This window comes from Neoarius graeffei, chromosome 13 (genome assembly GCF_027579695.1).
Source record: "Neoarius graeffei isolate fNeoGra1 chromosome 13, fNeoGra1.pri, whole genome shotgun sequence".
Taxonomy (NCBI): Eukaryota; Metazoa; Chordata; class Actinopteri; order Siluriformes; family Ariidae; genus Neoarius; species Neoarius graeffei.
Window position 1 is genome coordinate 43380459 of NC_083581.1, and position 24035 is coordinate 43404493.

The 24035-nt window shown below is 40.8% G+C and overlaps 1 protein-coding gene across 1 annotated transcript in view; it reads left to right on the forward strand.

Annotated features, from left to right (window-relative positions):
- syde2 (synapse defective 1, Rho GTPase, homolog 2 (C. elegans)) overlaps positions 1-22786 on the forward strand; it is a 56490-nt gene extending 33704 nt beyond the window's left edge. The window contains exons 5-7 of the mRNA XM_060937772.1: positions 8564-8745; positions 10678-10909; positions 21397-22786. Of these exons, the coding sequence (XP_060793755.1) occupies positions 8564-8745; positions 10678-10909; positions 21397-22016 (1034 nt within the window). The 3' untranslated portion in view covers positions 22017-22786. The remainder of the gene's footprint in view (positions 1-8563; positions 8746-10677; positions 10910-21396) is intronic.
- The last annotated feature ends 1249 nt before the right edge of the window (positions 22787-24035 follow it).

Here is a 24035-nt window from a genome sequence, read left to right on the forward strand (position 1 = left end):
ATTTCCATGGCCCATAATTCTCAGAAGACGTTTCAACTATAACCGATCGCAGGGTTTTTTCTAGAAAAATTTAGTATGAGGGCGCTCACCATGGCGAGGGAGCGAAGCGGGGGGGGATGGTGCCGGTTGTTCCCCCCCCGCCGTGTAAAGCCTTTGAAAAATGCTCCAATGGGACATTCTGAGGCTATCTGAGAGGGAAATTATAACAAATTGTCTGTCAACATTGAAAAAGAAAGAAGTAATCTTCTTCTGCCCCGGACAGTCTTTGGCTTTCTTCCGCTTCGTGCCGCGGGATGACATCTTTAAATGCCCAAGTGTCAACAAAAACAACTCGCGAACTACTTGTCAAAAGCTCCCGCGCCGGTGGGTGAAAGGTCATTCAGTCTCAAGAAATCTCGCACTACAAGTCAGCTGACCTTATATGTAACCCATGTCAAATCTCGCGAGAGCAGCCGCGACAAGTAAACAACTAAACAACATGGCGCCTCAGTCTGGAAAACGCCAATTCGGATTGTTTTTGTACCGTCTGGCGGTGTATCTACTATGATTGGAATATTTTTGGAGCAATTATAACGTATTTGATGATCAGACACATTGTCACGTAGTGTTGCTGGGATGTTTTCACGGAGTCGGTAAGGGGGCGCACGGCGAGAGTAAGAGGGCGCAGCGCCCCTGTTCCCCCGTTTAGACGAAAGCCTGGATCGCAGAAACGAAAGCATCATGTTTTGTCAAAGGATGCTATGATGCTAACAACTTTGTTAATGTTACTAAAGTAATGTCTCTGCAATGTTCTGACACATGTTGTAATAATGGTTTGCTCACATGTTTCCTCAAAGCTAACATCATGAACACATTTACGCTAATATTCCTACAGCTAATGTTGCTGAGTCATCCTGGAAAATTTTGTAAACTTTATGCAAAAACATTATGCAAACAAACAGGAAACTTGAGAAAGAACATTGAGTTCCTAGAACTGTAATATTTAACTAAACAACTGACAGAAACAGTAATGGTTTTCTAAAAAAGATGCTAATTTATTAATTGTTATCTAGTAGTAGAGTGTTAGCATTATAGAAATGCTTGTGCTAACATTCCTTCAGTTAAAATGTTATCGTTCCTCTGAATTCCCAGCTCAACATACAAAAGATGCTAAATTAGCAATAAACTATACTCTCGATTAATGCACTGTTAGCATCTTATAAATGTTTGTGCTAATATCACTGCATCTAAACAGTGTTTTTCTTTTGGAAGTAATTCTGTTCCTCCACCCTGGTGTGGGATAATTATCATTAACTAATGTAGAATTCCATAGCAAAACATACACAAGTTGCTAATAATAACAACAACTCATGCTAGTAGTGGGCTTAAGGACAATATGCTAAGTCCCTGAGTATATGTGAACCTTGTCACACATTGCTGATTTTGTGTTTTGATAAATAAATCTCTCGTCTATTCTTGACACAACCCAGAAAAAGCCAAACTGCTCAGATGTATGCTAAGATAAAAGAAAATAATGTTTCAGGATTTTTTTTTTTTTGCTAACCTCTCAGTTTTCTTCCTTGTTAGCTCGTAATAACGTAAATATACAGTACTGTGCAAAAGTCTGAGGCATCCTACTTTTTTTTTCCATACAAATTTTGTTATAGATTTCTACTTTATGACTTCTACATTATCAAGTCAGTACAAAAACATTTTAGAGTCCAAACGTTCGTTTTCCAGGACAAAATTAAATGTTACAGAAAAAAAAATGTTTGTATCTGAGCAGCATATTACATAAGAGAGCACTTTTCAGAATAAAAAAGAAAACATAATGAAGGCTGCTGGGTTCTGGTGCAAAATGAAGAAGCGAGTGTGACAGTCAAAGTGTCCAGAAGAACTGCGGCTGGTTCTGTAAGATGCTCAGTAAAACCTACAGCTCATTTCCTTATCAAACTGCACTCACTGTACCTGAGACTACTATTTTTTTTTAAAGCAAAGAGTCGTCTCACACCAAATATTGACTTTGTTTCATTTATTATGGCTTACTGCTGTTTATAGTATTTTTTTTATGTTGAAACATTTCATTTCATTGTTTTTAAGCCATTTTTGATCTACAGCATTTCTTTACATGTGCCTCAGACGTTTGCATAGTACTGTGTGTGTGTGTATGTGTGTGTGTGTAATATATATGTTGCTGATAATTTATAGCTTTTAGTAGTACCGTTAGCAGTAAGCGACTGATTAGCCTAGCTTTTTGAAACAATAGCTGAAAACCTGTCAGAATGCTAAATGTAATTATCTAAATCAGTGATTCTCAAACTGTGGTACGCGTGCCACTAGTGGTACGCCAAAGAATCACTTAATTAATATAAAAAAAATTTAAAAATAAAATAAAACGTGAAATACTATCCATAATATCCGAATGGATGAAAATATCTTATCAACCGATGACAAGAAAATGAAAGGAGATACAAATTAAGTTAATAATTTTAAAAAGTTTGCAAGTGCTTCTGGGTAGCCATACATAGCGTACGTACGCATTCCCGCCGGTTCCGCTGACAGACGGTTATCCGCCATTGGTAGACTAGGCTGTGATGGGAAAAGGTGGAGGTGGCTTTGCTAATTATGACGAGTACGACAAAATTACTGCTGTGGCTTAAATCCGCGAATGGGAGCGTGGATCAGGAGAGAGGGAGAACTGAAGAGGACGTGTGTGAGCCGAGCGCAGATGCTAACGACAGTGGCAAAACCAGCCCCAGAACTGCTAGCAAACAGCAGAAACCAGTGAGGAGGAAGTATGACGAAAAATACATAAAACTGGGATTCATTTGGAGCGGGACAGAGGAGCTGCCCAGGCCGCAGTGTGTTGTATGCGGGGACAGTACTTTTTTTTACTTAACATTTAAGTACAGTACAGTTATTTAACTTTTAAGTACATTTTCATTTAATCTTTAAGAACTGTCTTTTAATATTTATTTTAGTACAATGTTTATTTCACTTTTATGTGCAATTAATTTTATTTGATTCATTATTTAAGTACAGTGTTTTATTTTCCTATATTTCAACACAGTGTTACTGTTCAAAGTACTGTGTGTAATGTCACAGTGGCCAACAATATTAAATATACTTGTTAAATAAAACCTCCGCCTTGTTTTTAATGAATACTTAGGCCTACTACGCTACTGTATTTTAATGTTGGTCATTATGGTGGTACTTGGAGAGCCAAGTATTTTCTGAGGTGGTACTTGGTGAAAAAAGTTTGAGAACCACTGATCTAAATCACAACCTCACATATTGTTACGCTAATATCCATCCATCCATTATCTATGTCATGTATCTGTCAGGGTCGCAGGGAAAGCTGGAGCCAATTCAGTGAGACGTGGGGCACATCCTGGGCAGGTCGCCAATCTATCACAGGGCTTGTTAAGCTAATATGTTCAATGTTATTGATATAGTTTTATGGGTTTTTAGCTAATGGCTTCAGTGCTTTGTTTTGCCAAGTGCTTTGAACACTGAACTTTAACTTGAACACTGATCTCTGTGTGTGTGTGTGTGTGTGTGTGTGTGTGTGTGTTTGCTTGTGGCCAGAGCAGCAAGGCTAATCCTGGCTAATTTCTAATCTGATTTGATTAATGAATCACTATTTTGCTCAGCAAAACAGCACACAGTCCACTGATCTAATAAGATTTAAAAGTGTGTGTGTGTGAGAGAGATGCTATTTCTAGTCCAGCCATTCTTGAATCAGAGCTGAATTCACTCTACTTTTTGGATTCTGCCAATTGGAACTAGCAATAGCCAAGCGTATTCGCTAGCCTGTAGCTCGCTCCCTGCCTGCTGGCCTGATCAAATAAAGTTCCAAGTCTCTTCAGACCCTAGTTACCCGCCTCGTTTTCACTCTTGCAGAACCGATTACCCTGCTCAGGAAGCTTCAGAAACCCCCGGGTTAACGTAAACGTCCAGGTCTCGGATCGAGTCTCACGATTAGCAGTGTTGCTTTCCTGCCTGGCTCTGCTTTTATAAAGTCACTCACTGTGAGACTGAACGCTCAGGTGTGAAAATTCACTCTCTCCATCCCGGGATGAATTCCAACGTCTCTCAGAAGTCACCACAACAATGAGATTCCCTCCGGCTGCCAAGTCTGGGCTCTCAGAGAGGGAGGCAGGGGAGAGAAGTGGAGCGGACACTGAATAATGGCTCTGCTTTAGGAGATTAGCCTCGCTGTAATTTGTTAGGTATCTCAGCGTGTCCTCAAGGCACACGCTCTCGTTCTGCTGCGTCTGCATGCACACACTCGGTATTTCTAACTCTGACGCATCTTGTACTGGATGAGTCGTGCAGCTGCAGCCATATCCAAAGAGCCGCGTATTAAACACCTCCACCGATTTTATGGCTCGTTTTCCTTTGTGTGATGCAGCGGTTACTAAATTACAGCTGAAATCCAGAAGATCTTACAGTGGTTTGTGTAAAAAAAAAATTCTGTGGAGATTTTAGATTTACAGTATAATTAAGTGCAAAAGTTTGCATACCCCTAAGAAAGGTGATTTGTAGCAACAATGCTTTTAATTTATTAGGCTTCACGTGTTCTCTTATTATTAATAGTAACAAAAAATGGTTGAATTTAAATAATGAATGATATTAATATTGAAAAAGTTACATGTACATCTAGTGTCTTATATCTTCAGTTTTTAAACCTTTAAATACTTCTATTCACTTCAAAAGTTAATAGTTTTCACTTTCCTTCACATTATTGCATTTTATTTAATTTATTCTCAATATAATATTGATATAATAGAAAATTATTTAACAGTATGTAAGAGTTTGTGATGTCATGAAAATTGCAATAGCTTTACAACTTAAATACCACTACTGCAGAATATTTAAGAATCTGATTTGATATTTTTTCTAATATTTTGACTCAAAATAATTAAAATTGTAAAAAGAAATAATTTAAAATTGTTGAATTTTTTCTTCAACTTTTAAAATGTTTTTCCTTCAATTTATATTTATTTAAGAGTTAATTTTTGTAATAAATCAGCACTCCTGAATCTTTTAAAATTACAAGTTTTTACAGATGGGTACATTTATTTATAGTTTTTCCTCCTTCTAGTGTTATCTATATCATTTACGTGTTATTTATTTTGTAGAAATAACCATATTAAGTGTTATAAAACAGTTTTAAAATCCAATACTGTCTCTAAAAATGGAAAAATGATAACTGTTCGAGAATTAAAATATAAAAAAAGAGTAATTAACACTAATTCATTTTTTTTTTAATGCAACAGTACAACTTTGAGTCTTTAAAATTGTAGAATATTACAGTTTTGGGGTTTTTCTTTCCTTTTCACTGCTGATTTATCTTGTAAATGTTAAATAAAAGCATTGGACTTTTTTAAATAAAAGGAACACCACAATTTTGCATCTTTAACGTTGTAACAAAAAAAATTACAGAATATTTTTAAATTGTTTAACACAAATATAATACAGAGTAGAAATGTATAATAGAACTTTTTTTTAATGCAACAGTAGCTTTGCTGGCAGTTGAGGAAACCTGTATATTGTGTTGTGCATCATGTACAACCCTGATTCCAAAAAAGTTGGGACAAAGTACAAATTGTAAATAAAAAACAGAATGCAATAATTTACAAATCTCAAAAACTGATATTGTATTCACAATAGAACATAGACAACATATCAAATGTCGAAAGTGAGACATTTTGAAATTTCATGCCAAATATTGGCTCATTTGAAATTTCATGACAGCAACACAGCTCAAAAAAGTTGGGACAGGGGCAATAAGAGGCTGGAAAAGTTAAAGGTACAAAAAAGGAACAGCTGGAGGACCAAATTGCAACTCATTAGGTCAATTGGCAATAGGTCATTAACATGACTGGGTATAAAAAGAGCATCTTGGAGTGGCAGCGGCTCTCAGAAGTAAAGATGGGAAGAGGATCACCAATCCCCCTAATTCTGCGCCGACAAATAGTGGAGCAATATCAGAAAGGAGTTTGACAGTGTAAAATTGCAAAGAGTTTGAACATATCATCATCTACAGTGCATAATATCATCAAAAGATTCAGAGAATCTGGGAGAATCTCTGTGCGTAAGGGTCAAGGCCGGAAAACCATACTGGGTGCCCATGATCTTCGGGCCCTTAGACGGCACTGCATCACATACAGGCATGCTTCTGTACTGGAAATCACAAAATGGGCTCAGGAATATTTCCAGAGAACATTATCTGTGAACACAATTCACCGTGCCATCCGCCGTTGCCAGCTAAAACTCTATAGTTCAAAGAAGAAGCCGTATCTAAACATGATCCAGAAGCGCAGACGTCTTCTCTGGGCCAAGGCTCATTTAAAATGGGCTGTGGCAAAGTGGAAAACTGTTCTGTGGTCAGACGAATCAAAATTTGAAGTTCTTTATGGAAATCAGGGACGCCATGTCATTCGGACTAAAGAGGAGAAGGACGACCCAAGTTGTTATCAGCGCTCAGTTCAGAAGCCTGCATCTCTGATGGTATGGGGTTGCATTAGTGCGTGTGGCATGGGCAGCTTACACATCTGGAAAGACACCATCAGTGCTGAAAGGTATATCCAGGTTCTAGAGCAACATGTGCTCCCATCCAGATGACGTCTCTTTCAGGGAAGACCTTGCATTTTCCAACATGACAATGCCAAACCACATACTGCATCAATTACAGCATCATGGCTGTGTAGAAGAAGGGTCCGGGTACTGAACTGGCCAGCCTGCAGTCCAGATCTTTCACCCATAGAAAACATTTGGTGCATCATAAAACGGAAGATACGACAAAAAAGACCTAAGACAGTTGAGCAACTAGAATCCTACATTAGACAAGAATGGGTTAACATTCCTATCCCTAAACTTGAGCAACTTGTCTCCTCAGTCCCCAGACGTTTACAGACTGTTGTAAAGAGAAAAGGGGATGTCTCACAGTGGTAAACATGGCCTTGTCCCAACTTTTTTGAGATGTGTTGTTGTCATGAAATTTAAAATCACCTAATTTTTCTCTTTAAATGATACATTTTCGGGCGGCACGGTGGTGTAGTGGTTAGCGCTGTCGCCTCACAGCAAGAAGGTCCGGGTTCGAGCCCCGTGGCCAGCGAGGGCCTTTCTGTGCGGAGTTTGCATGTTCTCCCCGTGTCCGCGTGGGTTTCCTCCGGGTGCTCCGGTTTCCCCCACAGTCCAAAGATATGCAGGTTAGGTTAACTGGTGACTCTAAATTGACCATAGGTGTGAATGTGAGTGTGAATGGTTGTCTGTGTCTATGTGTCAGCCCTGTGATGACCTGGCGACTTGTCCAGGGTGTACCCCGCCTTTCACCCGTAGTCAGCTGGGATAGGCTCCAGCTTGCCTGCGACCCTGTAGAACAGGATAAAGTGGCTAGAGATAATGAGATGATACATTGTCTCAGTTTAAACATTTGATATGTCATCTATGTTCTATTCTGAATAAAATATTGAATTTTGAAACTTCTACACTCCGCAACTTCCGCATTCCGTTTTTATTTACAATTTGTACTTTGTCCCAACTTTTTTGGAATCGGGGTTGTACATAGAAATGTTTCTGTGCAAGTATCAAAGGACACAAATGTTACATCGCCCACCTGGAGATGGGAAAGGATAAAAAAAATAGAATCCAGTAAGACAAGTAAAGCATGCATAAACAGAAATAAACCTGCAGCCAGGCTTTACAACACAATACAGAAAACAAAGATGAGCTAAAAAATAAAGCTACCAAACATTCAACTCCTCCCTCTTTTTCTTTTCATTTTTTACTTTTCCCAATGGTACAAATAATAGTTATTAGAAATATTTATTTGACCATCGTAAATGTATGAGAAATTATATACATCCATCCATCCATTATCTGTAGCCGCTTTATCCTGTTCTACAGGGTCGCAGGCAAGCTGGAGCCTATCCCAGCTGACTACGGGTGAAAGGCGGGGTACACCCTGGACAAGTCGCCAGGTCATCACAGGGCTGACACATAGACACAGACAACCATTCACACTCACATTCACACCTACGGTCAATTTAGAGTCACCAGTTAACCTAACCTGCATGCCTTTGGACTGTGGGGGAAACCGGAGCACCCGGAGGAAACCCACGCGGACACGGGGAGAACATGCAAACTCCACACAGAAAGGCCCTCGCCGGCCACGGGGCTCGAACCCGGACTTTCTTGCTGTGAGGCAACAGCGCTAACCACTACACCACCGTGCCACCCCAATATCAGTATTTATTATAAATACATTGTTATTATTATGAAATTATTACTTTCTACACATACACTTTTGTCACTCTTTTCCTTCTTTATTTTTTAATATTATAAACATTGATTATAAATTATAAATACCGTTTATAATTTATAATCAGTTAATTAGATTATTAGACATTATGCATTATTACTTTGTGTGTATTTATACGGTCACTCGACATTTTTTTTAATTTTTTTTTATTTTAGGTCTGTTGCAGTCATTGGTCAGTTACAGCTTTAAGTCAGCTTAAAGTCTCTCTCTCTCTCTCTCTCTTTCTCCTTGTCCTTCATTCTTTTTCTCTGTCAGGTGTTCTTAAAGACTATCTGAGGGAGCTACCTCATCCTCTCATCTCTAAGCCTCTGTACGAGGCAGTTCTAGACGCCATGTCCAAGCGGCCGCTGATGATCGGAAACAGCGGCTGTGAGAACGACTCTGCCGATTCGGAGCACGCCGCCGGGTTGCTTGAGACGCTGCCTGTAGTTGAGAAGGTATTATAAAATTACAGAAGTTTTCATATTTAAAGTTTTACTGTACAAACAGTTGTCAGTCTATCCTCACACTGTTTCCTTGGGCGATTCCTCGTCTCTATCCATCACTTCATCTGCTTAAGTGGATTTTAGATAAGAGCTTGGAGGTCTTGGAGGGTCCAAGTCAAAACTTGTCGACTTTAAGAGCAGTATCTGGTCAGAAATCATTACAACCTGGTGCAGCTTTCAAAAAACAGCTGTATGCACATTGTTAGAAAATTTAAAAACCCTTACAAGTTCAATTGTCCTTTAAATGGAGAACCCTACAACACAGCATTTCCCCATTACAACGAGTTCGAAATATAACTTTTTAGAACCCTTCATTATCCCTTGAAGAACCTTTTGTTTTCCTCAGAGTGTATCACGTACCTAGAGCTAGATGTTAAGAAAGACATAATTATCAATATTTTGGAGATTGTTCAACACGATAATCCTTAATTATCCAGTGAACCATTAAAGAAACCTTGAAGGACCCTTTTTTCTATGAGTCTACCAAGTTCCAAGAGTAGTGATTTTCCATAGATTTCTCAGATTCTTCTTCTATTTTGAAGAAAATATATACCCACTTAGAGAGAATTAAACAAAGGTTCTTCAAAGGTTCTTTTGTGGTACAAACTTCAAATTACCGGTTATTATTTTCTCCTTAAAGGGGAACTGAAGGCAATTTTTTTATTATCAAAATTCTATTTCTCATTTTATAAAGTGTAGGAATGCATTTCTGACAGCTATTTTGTCGCTGCTATAACAAGTTACGAGTGTTTGAAATATGCTATGTAATATATCAGTCCATATGTCAAAGCAGCGGCTGTAAATGAGAGTCGCTGAGACCTGTGCGAGACTGTGTTGGATGGAAGTTAAACGTACAGCGGAAATCAAAGTGACCAACATCTGCCAACGTTGTCAAAAGACGTGTGCGCTCTCCTTCAAATGCTGACGTAATCAAGCTGGAAGTTTTCCCTGTGTCCGAAATCTCTCCCTACTCACTATATAGGGCACTATATAGTGGGGACGTCATTTTGTAGTGCTGTCTGAAACCTTAGTGAGGATTATGTGGGAAATGCGCTCAGTATAAAATGTATTTATTACAAAAATACATGCATGTATTTATTATTTTGAAAACCCACCAGCCGCCTGATCTGGCACGTTTTAATTGTGTGACAGTAAATACCAGCGCGACGGACTAGTCCTTATCCTGCTGTCTTTCCAACTCTTCTCTACTCCATGTTGTTTCGAAGTTATATGAAATAATCTCCATCACTGATGAAGCTGGCAAATCTCAAAATTAATCTAAATTGGAATGATATGGCGATCTGGCCGCTGTGTAAACAGTTTTCAAAATGGCGGCGCTGACACTTCATGTTTGAAGTCTCGCACAAGTCTCGTGAAGATCGCGTGGATAAGCGACACCTGCCGTGGACCATACAAACTACATTCAACCTGGCTAAAAACCGAAAAGGCTGATAAGTGTAATATAATATGCCAATACGAGTCACGATATAAGGTTAATAAAACCGAAAACGTAATTGAATAACATGTTAATTAAGAAATAAAGCAAGTTTAAAAATGACTTCAGTTCCTCTTTAATGCCTAGAACATGTTTAAACATTTGCTAAAATGTATTGGTGCTTGGTAGAAAAAAAAAAGTTCATTGGTCGTTTGTTCATTCGAAATGAGTTATACTTTGAATCATTTCTAATAGGAAAAGCACTTTGTTGTTGTGTTCTACATAGAACCTTTAAGGGTTCCTCAGAAAGACAACTAAATTTGTTCTATGATAATTTATTATAACTAGTTAGCAGTCTGTTTAGTATGCTTGTTAATGTTTTGTTTAGTATGCTTGTAAACCAGTGACAGAACCTTGGCGATTCACTCTTGCGTCTTTCCTCCTTCTAGAGGACTCTGAGGAAACTTCTGGACCACCTGAAGCGCGTCGCATCACATCATGAGTTGAACAAGATGACGTGTCAGAACCTGGCTGTGTGTTTTGGACCTGTGCTGCTCAGTCAGAGACAGGACGCTTCAGGTCTCGCTAACCGAGTGTTCATGGACTCGGAGGAGCTAGCCAGCGCTCTGCACTTTAAGAAGCACATCGAGGTTCTGCACTACCTGTTGCAGCTGTGGCCAGGTAAGGACACACACACACACACACACACATACACACCGAGGTATATACATGAACAAGAAACCTGAAATGATGTACTGGTTTAGATGATGGTGTAGTGGTGTGTTTACAGCGACAGACTCCATTATAGTAAACCAGCAGCTAGTGTGTCAGCCTTGTAACTTTAAAGCTTTAAAAGAAGCAAACTTCACACTCAAAACATGGCTGATTGACTACAAGTGGAGTAAAATTGTGCACATTTTAATTTCTGGATTCTGATTAGTTAGAAAGTGTTGAATAATTTTCTAGAACAGCAGTTGTTTGTTCTAATACCTTATTGTTTCCATAGCGACAGCTTTAAAATTATTGACATGGTAAAGTTTACTCTAAGGTGTTTAGTTGACGTTTATGGAAGGAGTCTCCAGTGTCAGCGCTTTGTAACAGTCAGAGGTAAAGCTGTAACCAAGTTTTCCAACATCTTCAGGACAGAGGAGTTTACACTTCTTTGTGGTTTTGCATGATGTGTCATTTTAAATAAAAATTTTTAAAAAAGGCGGCGCGGTGGTGTAATGGTTAGCGCTGTCGCCTCACAGCAAGAAGGTCCGGGTTCGAGCCCCGTGGCCGGCGAGGGCCTTTCTGTGCGGAGTTTGCATGTTCTCCCCGTGTCCGTGTGGGTTTCCTCCGGGTGCTCCGGTTTCCCCCACAGTCCAAAGACATGCAGGTTAGGTTAACTGGTGACTCTAATGCCGCTTTTCCACTACCAACGCAGCTGAGTCGGGCTGAGCCGTGCCGTGCTGAGTCGAGCCGAGTGGGGCTGTTGGAGTTGCATTTCGACTACAACCGCGCTGAACCGTGCTGGCTGGAAGTGGGTGGACACATTGGGTGGAGTTAGCGAAAGTGGGTGGACGTCAGGTGATGTCGTTAGGCGGCACAAACAGTGACATCAGTGACCTTTTAAGCGGTAGTCTCACAACCCGGAGAGTAAACAATAAACATGGAGGACATGGAGTCGTTAGTGTTGCTGGTCTTGGTGCTGTGGCTTGTTGTCGCCGACAACGCCAACAGATACTGGCAAGAGCGTATAGATGAGGCGAGGCGCATAAGGCTTCATAATTCTCGTAATTCTCCTTCTTCCGGGTTTGCGGTGTTTACAGATCCCAGCGTGCTCGCGGGGCGTGTGTGGGCGTGTGAGGACACTCCTCCTCACCAATCAGTGCACAGGGGAGTGACTGCTCACGCCCCCAGCCTCACTCGGCTCGGTTTGGCTCGCTTCAGCCCCACTCCAAAACCGTGCGAGTTTTGGGGGCTGAGCAGGGCTGAAGCGAGCTGAGTCGTGCTGTTCTTAGATAGTCGAAACGCGAGCCGTGTCGGGCTGAAGTGAGCTGAAGCGAGCTGAAGTGAGCTGAAAAAAGGTAGTGGAAAAGGGCCATAAATTGACCGTAGGTGTGAATGTGAGTGTGAATGGTTGTCTGTGTCTGTGTGTCAGCCCTGTGATGACCTGGCGACTTGTCCAGGGTGTACCCCGCCTTTCGCCCATAGTCAGCTGGGATAGGCTCCAGCTTGCCTGCGACCCTGTAGAACAGGATAAAGCGGCTACAGATAATGAGATGAGATGAGAATTTTTAAAAAAGTAGCATTAATTGTTGCAAATTGCTGCGGTACAAGATGAATAAAACATCTCAGGGCATGCTGTTATAGGAAAGCAGGGTAAAAGTAACTCCTATAATAGTATGACACTGAGCATTTTATTCCTTATATAAACACAGAACACTGAAATATCGCAGATAAAGTTTCATCTCTGTGGTTTGTAGCAACCTCTCTCTTCTGAAACTTCTTTGATACACCCTCGGTTCCTCTGGTTCCTAAACATAGTGCAAACAGATCCGCTTCCATATGGGAGATCAAACAGCCATGCTAACCTTCTCAATTGGCATGCGGGACAGAAAGAGAGAGAGAGGGGGAATTGTAAAGTAAACCAAAGCCCTGGAGGGCTGAGACCACGCGAGGAATCCTGCCCCCTGAGAGCAGCATTTATCCTGAAGAGCTGCGGCTCAACCATTGTGGCGAGAAACAGCTGCGCGCCCTCAGGATTGCAGTTAAACTGTGATTGATACTGTGGAGAAAGGACAAGATGACAAAGCCTGTCAGCATAGTGATGCGTTCCGGGTGTGAGGCTCTATTGGTTTAGGTTTACTAACGTAGCAATCGAAGAATTTCCAGAGCATGAGCTTTTCATTTAAAGGAATACTTCATCAAGCTAACCCTAGCAAGGGACAAGTCTCTCATGCCACTTCTGTCTTGTGGGTGTGAATGAAAGCAATAGCAACCAAAACACACACTCTCCAGCCCGCTGTAAAATTTATACACACCACTTTTGTTTAAAACATATTTAAATATTATTTGCCTGTTGCGTACTTGGGTTCATGCTCGCTTTGTTATCAGATTAGACTAGCAGTGCAAGCTAACCACTAGCTCTACTAGCTGCGTACACTCACCAGAAGCACCGGTGCTTTCTGCTACTTCCTTCCAAGCTTGTGAGAAGAAATATCAGACACGTGCACAATAGAATTGGTCTGAGGAATCATTTGAGCCAGTTGTTTGGAGTTCTCCTACTTAACACACTTAGAATAAAGGAAATCTTTATTCAAATGTTACAACCCCGATTCCAAAAAAGTTGGGACAAAGTACAAATTTTAAATAAAAATGGAATGCAATGATGTGGAAGTTTCAAAATTCCATATTTTATTCAGAATAGAACATAGATGACATATCAAATGTTTAAACTGAGAAAATGTATCATTTAAAGAGAAAAATTAGGTGATTTTAAATTTCATGACAACAACACATCTCAAAAAAGTTGGGACAAGGCCATGTTTACCACTGTGAGACATCTCCTTTTCTCTTTACAACAGTCTGTAAACGTCTGGGGACTGAGGAGACAAGTTGCTCAAGTTTAGGGATAGGAATGTTAACCCATTCTTGTCTAATGTAGGATTCTAGTTGCTCAACTGTCTTAGGTCTTTTTTGTCGTCTCTTCCGTTTTATGATGCACCAAATGTTTTCTATGGGTGAAAGATCTGGACTGCAGGCTGGCCAGTTCAGTACCCGGACCCTTCTTCTACGCAGCCATGATGCTGTAATTGATGCAGTATGTGGTTTGGCATTGTCATGTTGGAAAATGCAAGGTCTTCCCTGAAAGAGACGTCGTCTGGATGGGAGCATATGTTGCTCTAGAACCTGGATATACCTTTCAGCATTGATGGTGTCTTTCCAGATGTGTAAGCTGCCCATGCCACACGCACTAATGCAACCCCATACCATCAGAGATGCAGGCTTCTGAACTGAGCGCTGATAACAACTTGGGTCGTCTTTCTCCTCTTTAGTCCGAATGACATGGCGTCCCTGATTTCCATAAAGAACTTCAAATTTTGATTCGTCTGACCACAGAACAGTTTTCCACTTTGCCACAGCCCATTTTAAATGAGCCTTGGCCCAGAGAAGACGTCTGCGCTTCTGGATCATGTTTAGATATGGCTTCTTCTTTGAACTATAGCGTTTTAGCTGGCAACGGCGGATGGCACGGTGAATTGTGTTCACAGATAATGTTCTCTGGAAATATTCCTGAGCCCATTTTGTGATTTCCAATACAGAAGCATGCCTGTATGTGATGCAGTGCCGTCTAAGGGCCCGAAGATCATGGGCACCCAGTATGGTTTTCCGGCCTTGACCCTTACGCACAGAGATTCTCCCAGATTCTCTGAATCTTTTGATGATATTATGCACTGTAGATGATGATATGTTCAAACTCTTTGCAATTTTACACTGTTGAACTCCTTTCTGATATTGCTCCACTATTTGTCGGTGCAGAATTAGGGGGATTGGTGATCCTCTTCCCATCTTTACTTCTGAGAGCCGCTGCCACTCCAAGATGCTCTTTTTATACCCAGTCATGTTAATGACCTATTGCCAATTGACCTAATGAGTTGCAATTTGGTCCTCCAGCTGTTCCTTTTTTTGTACCTTTAACTTTTCCAGCCTCTTATTGCCCCTGTTCCAACTTTTTTGAGCTGTGTTGCTGTCATGAAATTTCAAATGAGCCAATATTTGGCATGAAATTTCAAAATGTCTCACTTTCGACATTTGATATGTTGTCTATGTTCTTTTGTAAATACAATATCAGTTTTTGAGATTTGCAAATTATTGCATTCCGTTTTTATTTACAATTTGTACTTTGTCCCAACTTTTTTGGAATTGGGGTTGTACTTGCTGATGCATGCATGTTGCCTGCTAATGTGAACACAGTAATTATCGAGTCACTTCTTAGCATGCGTCTTCATAATAGTCTTGAGAAGATGCGCTGCAAAAGTAGTCAGTTTCAGCCATAAGTTTGGTTTAGTAATGAAACATTCGGATGATTTACATAACAATGTTTAGCTAGTAATGTCATGTATAGCTACAGGTCATCTGTTTTTAACATCAAGTTTAGTTCTGCGTGTTGATTTAAGGAACAAAAGTATCACTTTGCTAACTGCTAACTAGCTGCTAGCTGTCTGTGAGCTGTGTTATTGTTTAGCCACTGAATAGGCTACAATAGTACTTCATATAAATTTTCCTATTTTATTTTTTATACGTGCTAATAAAAACTTTTCTGGCAAATTTTTCCTCAATTATTATTACTTGGTGTCATGAATTCTGAAAAGGAAAACTCTTTTCTTAAATGTTTGTACGTGGAAGTTAGCCACGTCACTGGCATGTCTGTCTTTAGCATCTTTCCTCTCTTTTAGTCTTTATAAATGGTGTAGGATTAGCGTCTGCATCCTCTATCAGGATTTAGCCGAATGTGTTGATTTTGGTAACTACAGTGGTGCTTGAAAGTTTGTGAACCCTTTAGAATTTTCTATATTTCTGCATAAATATGACCTAAAATCTCATCTCATCTCATCTCATCTCATCTCATCTCATCTCATCTCATCTCATCTCATCTCATCTCATCTCATCTCATTATCTGTAGCCGCTTTATCCTGTTCTACAGGGTCGCAGGCAAGCCGGAGCCTATTCCAGCTGACTACAGGCGAAAGGCAGGGTACACCCTGGACAAGTCGCCAGGTCATCGCAGGGCATGACCTAAAATATCATCAAATTTTCACACAAGTCCTAAAAGTAGATAAACAGAACAGAGTTAAACAAATGAGACAAAATATTATACTTGGTCATTTATTTATTGAGGAAAATGATCCAATATTACATATCTGTGAGTGGCAAAAGTATGTGAACCTTTGCTTTCAGTATCTGGTGTGACCCCCTTGTGCAGCAATAACTGCAACTAAACGTTTGCGGTAACTGTTGATCAGTCCTGCACACCGGCTTGGAGGAATTTTAGCCCATTCCTCCATACAGAACAGCTTCAACTCTGGGATGTTGGTGGGTTTCCTCACATGAACTGCTCGCTTCAGGTCCTTCTACAACATTTCGATTGGATTAAGGTCAGGACTTTGACTTGGCCATTCCAAAACATTAACTTTAATAATAATAATAATAATTTCAATTTATATAGCACCTTTCACAAACCCAAGGACGCTTTACACAGGAGTTACCAAAAAAAAAAGCCACACTAGGAAGAGGAGTGTGAGGTAAAGAGAAAAGTTTTCAAGTTAGCTTTGAAGGAAGAGAGAGTGGAACAGTCACAAAGTGATTGTGGTAACGAGTTCCAAAGTTTAGGAACAGCAGCACTGAATGATCTGCCACCCATAGATGCCAGTTTAAAACTTTATTCTTCTTTAATCATTCTTTGGTTGAACGACTTGTGTGCCGAGGGTCGTTGTCTTGCTGCATGACCCACCTTCTCTTGAGATTCAGTTCATGGACAGATGTCCTGACATTTTCCTTCAGAATTTGCTGGTATAATTCAGAATTCATTGTTCCATCAATGATGGTAAGCCGTCCTGGCCCAGATGCAGCAAAACAGGCCCAAACCATGATAATACCATCACCATGTTTCACAGATGGGACAAGGTTCTTATGCTGGAATGCAGTGTTTTCCTTTCTCCAAACATAACGCTTCTCATTTAAACCAAAAAGTTCTATTTTGGTCTCATCCATCCACAGAATATTTTTCCAATAGCCTTCTGGCTTGTCCACGTGACCTTTAGCAAACTGCAGACGAGCAGCAATGTTCTTTTTGGAGAGCAGTGGCTTTCTCCTTGCAACCCTACCATGCACACCATTGTTGTTCAGTGTTCTCCTGATGGTGGACTCATGAACATTAACATTAGCCAATGTGAGAGAGGCCTTCAGTTGCTTATAAGTTACCCTGGGGTCCTTTGTGACCTCGCCGACTATTACATGCCTTGCTCTTGGAGTGATCTTTGTTGGTCGACCACTCCTGGGGAGGGTAACAATGGTCTTGAATTTCCTCCATTTGTACACAATCTGTCTGACTGTGGATTGGTGGAGTCCAAACTCTTTAGAGATGGTTTTGTAACCTTTTCTAGCCTGATGAGCATCAACAACGCTTTTTCTGAGGGCCTCAGAAATCTCCTTTGTTCGTGCCATGATACACTTCCACAAACATGTGTTGTGAAGATCAGACTTTGATAGATCCCTGTTCTTTAAATAAAACAGGGTGCCCACTCACACCTGATTGTCATCCCATTGATTGAAAACACCTGACTCTAATTTCACCTTCAAATTAACTGCTAATCCTAGAGGTTCACATACTTTTGCCACTCACAGATATGTAATATTGGATCATTTTCCTCAATAAATAAATGACCAAGTATAATATTTGTTGTCTCATTTGTTTAAGTGGGTTCTCTTTATCTACTTTTTGTACTTGTGTGAAAATCTGATGATGTTTTAGGTCATATTTATGCAGAAATATAGAAAATTCTAAAGGGTTCACAAACTTTCAAGCACCACTGTAGATTGCTCTTTTGCTAACGGCTAAGCTATCTGCTAGCTGTCCGCGAGCCATGCTATTTGTGATATCACCAGGTTATTTTTGCTCTTCTTGTTGAGGTAAAATCTACAAACATGGTCCAACTGCTAGTTAAAACTAATAATGTAAACTGACTTGTTAGCTGCCTGTGAATGATCCAGCTACTGAATAAAGTATATAAATGCAAAGCTGGGCGGCACGGTGGTGTAGTGGTTAGCGCTGTCGCCTCACAGCAAGAAGGTCCTGGGTTCGAGCCCCGGGGCCGGCGAGGGCCTTTCTGTGTGGAGTTTGCATGTTCTCCCTATGTCCGCATGGGTTTCCTCCGGGTGCTCCGGTTTCCCCCACAGTCCAAAGACATGCAGGTTAGGTTAACTGGTGGCTCTAAATTGAGCGTAGGTGTGAATGTGAGTGTGAATGGTTGTCTGTGTCTATGTGTCAGCCCTGTGATGACCTGGCGACTTGTCCAGGGTGTACCCCGCCTTTCGCCCGTAGTCAGCTGGGATAGGCTCCAGCTTGCCTGCGACCCTGTAGAAGGATAAAGCGGCTAGAGATAATGAGATGAGAATGAATGAAATGCAAAGCTGTGGTAATGTAATAACTACTCCAAAATAAATGTTTTGTACATTTTCTCAACACATGTCTGCGCTCAAATAGGAACAGCTAGGCGTTCTTTTGGCCCTGTCCTAGCCTCTCACTTGAGCTCCTTTTAAACTTGAATTTTAGTCTCTTTTCTGTTCTTTTCACTATGAAAAATTGTCTTGCATGCTGCTAAAGGCACTATATAAAGTTACTGTCCCTTGGCTCCACTTCCAGCAGAGAAAAATGCAATAAACTCACTCTATAATTACACACATTCCTGACCTAACCTTTCGCCTTGTGCTTAGCCACTTCACCCTGAGATGCTCACGCCTTACTGAAATCCTCCTCCCAGAGGGCACATTTTCACAGAAACACACACTGAGGTTGTTGGGTGGTGGTGAAACAGCCTTGTGTTAGCTATAGGTTCGGTGTATAATTTTGTAGGTTTGTAGGCTAAAGAGGAAGTGGACAGTCTGGGTTTGTTTAGCATGAAATGGATGGCAGTGAAGGAAGAAAAAAACTGTGGGAGAAGCCAAAGTGTGGGTTTGTTGGTATTTTTAGAATGTCGAGGCCACAGCCGTGTGTGTGTGTGTGTGTTGATGTTTGTGTTTAGTTTTTTCGATAACCCTGGATTGACCTTCTAAACCAACAGAGCATACAAAGTCTCCTTGTGGTTATAATAGAAAACCTGCAAATGATATGCAATGCTAATATGCCTAGCAGTAAAAATTATTTTTAATCCTTATGCTTTAAAACCATCCGAAATCTTTAGAATCCTCATTTTACCTTGCTAGCAATTTTTTTTTGACAAAAAGATTCAAGGATATGCTTCTCCACAGCACTAAATTCATTGCTTATTGCTGGCAAATGTGACTAATGCCGCTTTTCCACTACCAACGCGGCTGAGCCGTGCCGTGCTGAGTCGGGCTGAGTCGAGCCGAGTGGGGCTGTTGGAGTTGCATTTCGACTACAACCGCGCTGAACCGTGCTGGCTGGAAGTGGGTGGACACATTGGGTGGAGTTAGCGAAAGTGGGTGGACGTCAGGTGATGTCGTTTGGCGGCGCAAACAGTGACATCAGTGAGCTTTTAAGCGGTAGTCTCACAACCCGGAGAGTAAACAATAAACATGGAGGACATGGAGTCGTTAGTGTTGCTGGTCTTGGTGCTGTGGCTTGTTGTCACCGACAACGCCAACAGATACTGGCAAGAGCGTATAGATGAGGCGAGGCGCATAAGGCTTCATAATTCTCATAATTCGTAATTATTCTTCTTCCGGGTTTGCGGTGTTTACAGATCCCAGCGTGCTCGCGGGGCGTGTGTGGGCATGTGAGGACACTCCTCCTCACCAATCAGTGCACAGGGGAGTGTCTCCTCACGCCCCTAGCCTCACTCAGCTCGGTTTGGCTCGCTTCAGCCCCACTCCAAAACAGTGCGAGTTTTGGGTGCTAAGCAGGGCTGAAGCGAGCTGAGTCGTGCTGTTTTTGGATAGTCGAAACGTGAGCCGTGTCGGGCTGAAGTGAGCTGAAGCGAGCTGAAGTGAGCTGAAAAAGGGTAGTGGAAAAGGGCCATAACTGTGCTAAACGTGACTAACATTAATGCTAACATTGTGGTACTGATTGCTAATAATTTGGTAATATTACAACGGTCATGGGTGGTGTAGTGGTTAGCGCTGTCGCCTCACAGCAAGAAGGTTCTGGGTTCGAGCCCAGTGGCCGGCGAGGGCCTTTCTGTGCGGAGTTTGCATGTTCTCCCCGTGTCCGCGTGGGTTTCCTCCGGGTGCTCCGGTTTCCTCCGCAGTCCAAAGACATGCAGGTTAGGTTAACTGGTGGCTCTAAATTGACCGTAGGTGTGAATGTGAGTGTGAATGGTTGTCTGTGTCTATGTGTCAGCCCTGTGATGACCTGGCGACTTGTCCAGGGTGTACCCCGCCTTTCACCCGTAGTCAGCTGGGATAGGCTCCAGCTTGCCTGCGACCCTGTACAGGATAAACGATTACAGATAATGGATGGATGGATACAACAGTCATAGTTTTGATCATAAACTCTGCAGGATAAAACAAAATCATTAGCTAACATTAACTATCAAGATAGTGTGGTTTTTTTTAAATGGTGATAACTGTAAATGTATTGTAAAGTAGCATGCTAAACTGGTCAGACAGTACATTTACTTCAGGATAAAGCAAAAATCTAACGCTAACTTCAGCTAGAAAATCTCTCTAATAATCCTTATTTTATGATGCTAGAAATTTTATTGAGTCACTTAACACCCAGAAGCTAAATTTCTCTCTCTTTTTTTTTTTTGGGGGGGGGGGGGGGGGTGTCTTTTTCCCCTGCTAATTTTTTTGCTTGTTTTTCTGCAAACATTACTGTATGCTGTTTGTTTCTGTTTTGTGTTATCCTTTATTGGCAGTGAACTGTAGACATTTTAACACATTTATTCTATTTGTTTTTTGTGTCATTGACTTCCCAATTGCGAGCCAGGCAGGTAACACGAAGGGATGGTTTGAGTGGTTTGAGCTTTTTCTTTAGCATAGGGAAAGTGGAAGGGTGTATACCGTATATCCTGTGACTCATGTAGCTTTGAATGCTAGCTCAGGATGAGATATGCTAGGTTTGAGATTATATCGCAATACTTATCCTTTCACCTCAGACTTTTCACCTCAGACACTTCAGAAAATAAAAATCTAATCATGTGTGTCTGTTAAGGAGCTTATTTTGTCTTTGAGCTAGCTTTTTTTTTTAAAGAAAATTAGCATTAACTGGTTGGATAATAACTTAAATTTTTAGGTTTTGTATGAGGAGCTTGCTTGTTTGAAAAAGCGTTTACATCATGTGTTCCTAATGCATGTGTTTGTCCCTAAATGATTTTCAGTTCACTCCTGTACTTGCATACTGTTCTACTGCCTGCTAGCAAATACTCTTTAGGCTTGTTATCCAGTTTGTTTTTGCACTAAATCTCCTTCCCTTTCTCTCTTTCTTGTCATTGTTGTTTCAGTTGCGGATGTCCAGAGCAAACCCTCGTCTCTTGCCCTGGACCCCCCTGCCCCAGTGAGGAGAAGAAAAGAGCGCCCTCAGGTGTTAAACCTGAGCGATGCTGAGCTAGCGGGAGTTCTCCGTCCCCGTCCTGGGCGCTTGGACAGTCCAAGCAACCGCTACGCTGGAGACTGGAGCGATTGCAAGGAGACGTACCTCCATCAGATGCACCCAGAGGAGGCAGAGGAAGCAGACTATGCCGACGTGCCGAGTGAAGAGGAGAAGGACGAGGGCAAGGACAAAGAACGAGGGGAAGAGGATGATGAAATGCTAGAGAGTAGAAAAGCTGTACAAATAGAAGTGGAGAAGGAGCAAAAGTCTGATGTTCAGGAAGATGTTTTTGTTGGAGAACAACAGAAAATTGAAGACATGCCATTGCTAATGTCATATGATCGAATGCTAGTGGCGCGAGAAGAGCACAGAGCCAAAGAGCACACATATCAGGCATTCATGAAGATCCAGGAGATCAGCCCTGTTCTGAGTAACAGGGTGAACCTGCGAGATCTTCAGGAAAGCATTGACACGCTCATTGGCAACCTGGAACGAGAGCTGAACAAGAACAAGTTCAATGTCGGGTACTGAGATGCTAAACACCAAGTCAGATTTTGGTTTTTGGTATCTCCATGATGAAACTTCAGGATTTTGGTCTCTCAAACATCGCACTTCTTATCAACTCACACACACTACAGACTTACTCACATTCCTTACGTTTAAATATCTGACTTTAGAGGCCTCTGAGGTTTCTTCTCGGGTTCCGTGTCATCTGGTTTGGTTTGTTACGTTTCTTCTTATTAGAAGAAGCCATTGAGCCCTGAGGGGTGAGCCAGATGCCTTAATTGTGTAAAGGTGGTACTTAAGGCTGGGGAGAACTTTTTTTAATAATTTTTATTATTTCTATTGAGGTACAGAAAATGCAAACCAGTGCACTTATAAAGCCAGCTTTCAAAGTCAGGGTCAGGGATTAAGGCCATTGATACTGGCATGAAATACAGTTAAATGAGTAGATCCTTACACTAAACTTTAAACATGCTAATATTCCATGCAATAAACCAGAAACAATCCAGAAATACCAAAACCATCTGTACACTTAAAAATAAACTACATCTACCCAAAAGATACCTACTTCCGAAGATCCCTAATCTGTACACACCTCTAAATTCCTGAAATATTAACACCCAAAAGGTTTTAAACTACCACTTCATAGGATCTACACCCCTGGAAAAAAAATTAAAAAAAATAAAATCCAGAAATCAAAACACACTTTTAAAGCCTTAAAGTGCCATTCCACCATTGGATGTATTCTTTGGCATAAAATACAATATATTTTATGACAACATGACTAGACAGAGAAATCTTTTAGCTTCAAAATGATATATCAGACATAATTTTTTGACAACGACAAGTATATTAATTTTGCGACCAAAGTCACCTACCCTTTTAATTTCCGCGCGGTAGTGAAACATGATGTCATCGGCAGGTTCCCCTTCTTGTGTACCACGTGTCGGTCTATTTTTAGACCAGGAAACCCCCAAAGTGAGAGAGTCATTTCTCCTCGTATATGGGGGCCAAAAAAATTGCGAAAAATTTTGAGTTAATCTTTCAGTTAGCTAGATTTATTGGTATTATTTTTATCGCGTTCTATCCGCCATTGCTGATAATATGTGCCACGTCACGTGGTACACAAGAAGGGGAACCTGCCGATGACATCACGCGCGGAAATTAAAAGGGTAGGTGACTTTGGTCGCAAAATTAATATACTTGTCGTTGTCAAAAAATTATGTTTGATATATCATTTTGAAGCTAAAAGATTTCTCTATCTAGTGATACCATTTATATATGTTGTCAAACTATATTGTATTTTATGCCAAAGAATACATCCAATGGTGGAATGGCACTTTAAGCTGTACACCCTGAAATCCCAAAATCTCTGAACCAAATCAACCCCCAAATCCCAAACATCCTAAAAGTTTCAGGTTCCCCAACACCAAATTAAAATTTGGCTAGCCAATTGCAAAGTTGAACAACTTTTATTCCCTTTTAAAATTTTTTTTAAATAGTGCTTAATTTAAATGTTGGTTCTAACTTCTCAATGTATTCGTTCAACAGCTCACTTTGCAAGCTATATAAACGCAAGCCTGTGCTTGGTGAGCTTCGCTAACTTTAGCAATATGTCTCCAGAAGTAGCTATAGGATGTACATAGTGGAGTTCTCTCAAGCTAATAAACATCAGTTTCAGCAGTATGCATGCTAACATACAAATTAGCTAATGTTAGACTAACCATTGTGGAACTCAAAACAGAAACCAGGTTCTCTAGCAAGCTGGTTAACATTAATGAAAGTATTGTGATGTCATCAGTACAGTCACCCTGAATAATATCTTATTTTTGTTATTCCATAGATGTGCAAGTGTAGTTTGCTTTAAATTTAATAATGGAAGCATGTCAAGCTACCAGAATGGAAAATAAATGCTAATTTTGCTAATATTATTTAAAAGTAGCATGTAGAACCTATTAGAGAATAATTGAAGAATATTTTTTTTCCTCCACTGTGCTGATTATCTTTGAATCCTGCACCACGTTGGGAAAATAAACACAGCTGGAT